Source organism: Balaenoptera acutorostrata, chromosome 1, assembly GCF_949987535.1.
Source record: "Balaenoptera acutorostrata chromosome 1, mBalAcu1.1, whole genome shotgun sequence".
Classification (NCBI taxonomy): domain Eukaryota; kingdom Metazoa; phylum Chordata; class Mammalia; order Artiodactyla; family Balaenopteridae; genus Balaenoptera; species Balaenoptera acutorostrata.
The window spans coordinates 29,595,820-29,599,645 of NC_080064.1; the positions used below are offsets into that span (position 1 = coordinate 29,595,820).

The 3,826-nt window shown below is 52.1% G+C and overlaps 1 protein-coding gene across 1 annotated transcript; it reads right to left on the minus strand.

The window, feature by feature from the left end:
• Nucleotides 1–226: 226 nt before the first annotated feature.
• Nucleotides 227–2,763, minus strand: LSM10 (LSM10, U7 small nuclear RNA associated). Its single transcript, XM_007182537.2, has 2 exons — nt 2,452–2,763; nt 227–974 (listed from the first exon to the last, which is right to left on the minus strand). Exon 2 carries the CDS (start codon nt 948–950, stop codon nt 579–581), a length of 372 nt encoding a protein of 123 aa, XP_007182599.1. The 5' UTR covers nt 951–974; nt 2,452–2,763; the 3' UTR covers nt 227–578.
• Between the last annotated feature and the right edge of the window lie 1,063 nt (nt 2,764–3,826).

Genomic DNA, 3,826 nt, shown 5'->3' on the forward strand with positions numbered 1-3,826 from the left:
CCTGGGAAACTTAAAAAAATTCCACTGCCCAGGCCACACCTCATACCACGTAAATCCAAATAGGTGAGGGTGAGATAGGTGATTCCAATGTGCAGCCACGCTTGCGACCCAGCACCCTACGACACAGGACCGACAGGGAGCCCAGCGCAGAGGGGAAAGCATGAGGCACAGACTTGTTCGCATCCCTTTTAGTTTTGTGAGAAAAAAACCACAATTACAAGAGAAATGGGATGCTCAGGCCAAGCACATTTAATAATCCTCACTGGGAGAGGGTTGAAAACTTTTTGACACATTCCCTAAACCAGTAAATCAGAGATTCAGATAGATAATGATCCAAAGGGGGGACTGTCATCTACCCCAAGGCCACAGATAGATAACTAGAATTCTGGGTCCCAGGGTGAGTCTGGGAGGTGGGACCCTGTGAAAGGCAGCTGTGACAGGTGATGTCCGTCAGACACCAGCTTCTGGGCTGGCCCTGCTCCCTTCCCAGGTTCTGGGCGGGGAGGGAGAGCAGGCTTTGGCTCAGTAGAACTCTGGAGGAACCTGAGTGGAGACCAGGGCTGGCTGAGGGGACAGGCTCACTTATAGTTTTTGGAGGGAAATTCCCGCCGGCCTTTCCCCTTGCCGCCAAAGTTGCGCACCCGATGGATGACCTGCAGCTGCTGCTCGATGGTCGCGGTGATGTTCACATCATCGGGGATGTGGACGTAACGGACATTCCGGCCTGTCACAAAGAGGTCATCCAGCTCGACCTGATGCCCCCAACGGTCCGTGTAGGTGACCTGGGCCAGGCGGATGTTCATGAAAGCATCAACGTTGTCTATGCGTCCGCGGGCCATGCTCTCATCCCGCAGGTCCACGGTGGTGACCTGGCCCTGGAGGCCCTGCAGCAGGATGATCAGGCTGTTCTCGGAGATGGTCCGCTCCTTCACTGAGTGGCTCACTGCCATTCTTCCACACTGCGGCTGCTCGCTCTGGGAGGGGCACACAGAGGGGAGCTGTGGCAGGCTAGCGGGTGCGGTTGCTAACTCACCTCCACCAGGTTTTAGCACAAAATCCCCAGCCCAGACATCCCCAAGTCTGCCCACCTCCCCAACTTCTGTGTCTATGGAGCACCCTTAGGTGCTTCATGTACACACCTCAGAATCCTCACAACACCTTGCAAGCCAAGAATCACTTATACTCACTTTATAAATGAGGAAATATGGCCGGGAGAGGTTAAGTCACTTGCCCAAGGTCACACAGGTGATAAGCGGAGGTGCTGGGATTCAAATCCATCGCTGCCTGACTCCAAACCCCACACCAGTGGTTCTGAACCCTCACTGTATGTTAGAATCATCCGCTGAGTTTTTACCTGGCTGCCACACCCCAGAGGTTCTGATTCATTTGGTCAGGGGTGGGGCCCAGGTATCCTATTTTTTAAAAGCTCCCCAGGTAATTCTAATGTGCATCCGAGTTTGAGAACCACTGCTCTAAAGTGTAGTTTACACCTTGCTACTCAAAGTACGATCTGTGAACCAGCAGTTTCAGTATCACCCAGGCACCTGTTAGAAATGCAGAATCTCCAGGCTTTCCTCAGACCTACTTAGAGAATCTGCATTTTAACGTGACCCCTAGGTGAACCACCAGTTCTCAAACAATCGCCTGCATCAGAATCACCTGGAGAACCTGTTAAAACACAGATTGCTGGGACCCCCTTTCAGTTTCTAACTCAGTCGGTCTGAGGTGGGGCCCAAGAATGCGCACTTCTAAAATATTCTCAGTTGATGCTGATGTTACTGGCCTGGGGCGCACTGAGAACGACTGGTCTACAGGATGCTGCCACCATGTAACCAGAAATTTATATAATTGATTGAAAACAAGAAATGATAGCATATACCGCACATACGTTTTGAAGGTAGAGAAATAGAGGTTCGACTCCCCACTCCACCCACACTCTGTAAACGTAGGCCAGTTACTTAATGTCTCTGAACCTGTTTCCACGTCTATTAAACCGTAGGCTAAATGAGGCTAACAAGCTCTCACCACACTGAATGTATTTTCCTTTGCTTTCGATTATGCCCTGATGCTGTATTAATGTAACTTTGTCTTATCTATCCCCCATTTTCAGACCCTGAGTGCAAGTTGGTGGAACTTTCTTTTCTTTCCTTAAGACCTCACTCAGGATACCGACAGGGCTGTGCAGGGTGGCATTAAGTGTGGCAAGCTACCCATACCACTGACAAGAGGCTAGGAGCTGGGCCGGCCGACTCTAACGACCCCACCCAGGCTTCACCAGGAGTACGTGCCCAAGCAAGGGTTTGGGGCAGCACACTGACTGCAAAGAGGCAGGTCTGGTCTCGAGGACGGGTTCGGCCACTTCCTAGGAGGGCGACCTCGAGCAAGCCACTTGGCTTCTTCAAGCCTGTTAGCCAATCCCTAAAAGGGGGATGGTGATCACCCTTTACTCACAGAGCGTGGGAGTGGGCTTGGGTAAGGAGCTACGCTCAGCAATCGGGAGGAAAACGCTGGCCCCGCTCCCTCCGCCTCCGCGGCTCCTGGCTCCCCAGCGTTCCGCCCCTGGCTCCCGGACACACCGCGCGCGTTCCTTCCGCTGTCCCGCTGCGCGTCGCCGCCGAAATTAGCGAGCGCCTAGCCGGCCTGCTCCTCTCCCGCGGCCGAAGTGAGAAGCCATGGCAACCGAGGGGCCGCTCTGCCCTCCCGGACCATCGAGAGCGCGGCAGCGCGCAGGGCCCACGACCCCGCGGCAGGCCCAGAACTACAATCCCCAGAAGGCCTCGCGGGTGCGTGTCTCGCGCTCCTGCAGCCGCGGCCTACGTCATTGGCTTCTCTCCTATTTTGGAGACATTCTTCCGTTCAGCGAATCCGGTCGTCCCTCCTCCGTGGAGCAGTTAGTTCCAGAACCCCCGCGAATACCGAAACCAGGGCTGCTCAAGTCCCTTCTATGAAGTGGCGTCGTATAGGAGGGTTCCTCATTCGCGGATACGGAGGGCCGGCTGTATTCATTGAACCTTCACCGTGTGTCGGACACTTTCCCAGGCTCTGGTCGTAGGGGTGACCAAGGAGACAAGCTCCGTGATCTGATGACCCGACCCTTAAATCTACTGGGGCGGGGGGGAGGCGGAGGAGTCGCCTATGAGAAAAAGAAAATTATGATAAAATTTCTTCAGAGAATTAAAACGGGTCGATGTTATAGTGACTGCGTGACCTGTTATTGGACGGTCAGGGATGTCCTGAGAAGGTGACATTTGACATCTGAGTTGAGATGAATTACATGAAGCCAAGCTTGTGAACACTAGGAGAAGAGCATTGCAATTAGAGGGAACAGTTTGTGCAAAGGACCTGGTGCAAATGAGCTTGACAATTTGGAAAAACGGAAAGGCCAGTAAGACTGGGAAGAGTAGTGTGAGAAGAAGTCGGAGAGGAAGGCAACAGCCAGGGTATTTAGGATTTTGCAAGCCAAGGTAAGGCGTTTGGATTTCTGGATTAGGAGTGCAGGCTCTGGAGGCTGTGCCTGGGTTTAAATCTGCCCGTTGTTAACTGTGTGACTTTAGACAAGTTAATTATCCTCTTTGTGCCTCAGGTTTCCTTATCTGTTACTGGAAGTGCAACAATAGGCCATCAAAGGAGAGTGACAGGATCTAATTTACAGTTTAAAAGGTCATTCTGTATAGCCTTGGAAAAGCTGCTTATCTTCCTTCAGCCTCAGTTTCATTAGAAAAAAACAAAACATAATGACTAACTTAGAGAATTGTTTTAAGGTTTGAGTGACCTTCATTAATCTGTGAAAGCACCTGGCACACAGGAGAAGCTCAATAAGAGTTAG

Bases quoted from the DNA above. Each gene is read 5' to 3' on its own strand.
- LSM10 (XM_007182537.2), bottom strand. From the start codon at position 950: ATGGCAGTGAGCCACTCAGTGAAGGAGCGGACCATCTCCGAGAACAGC.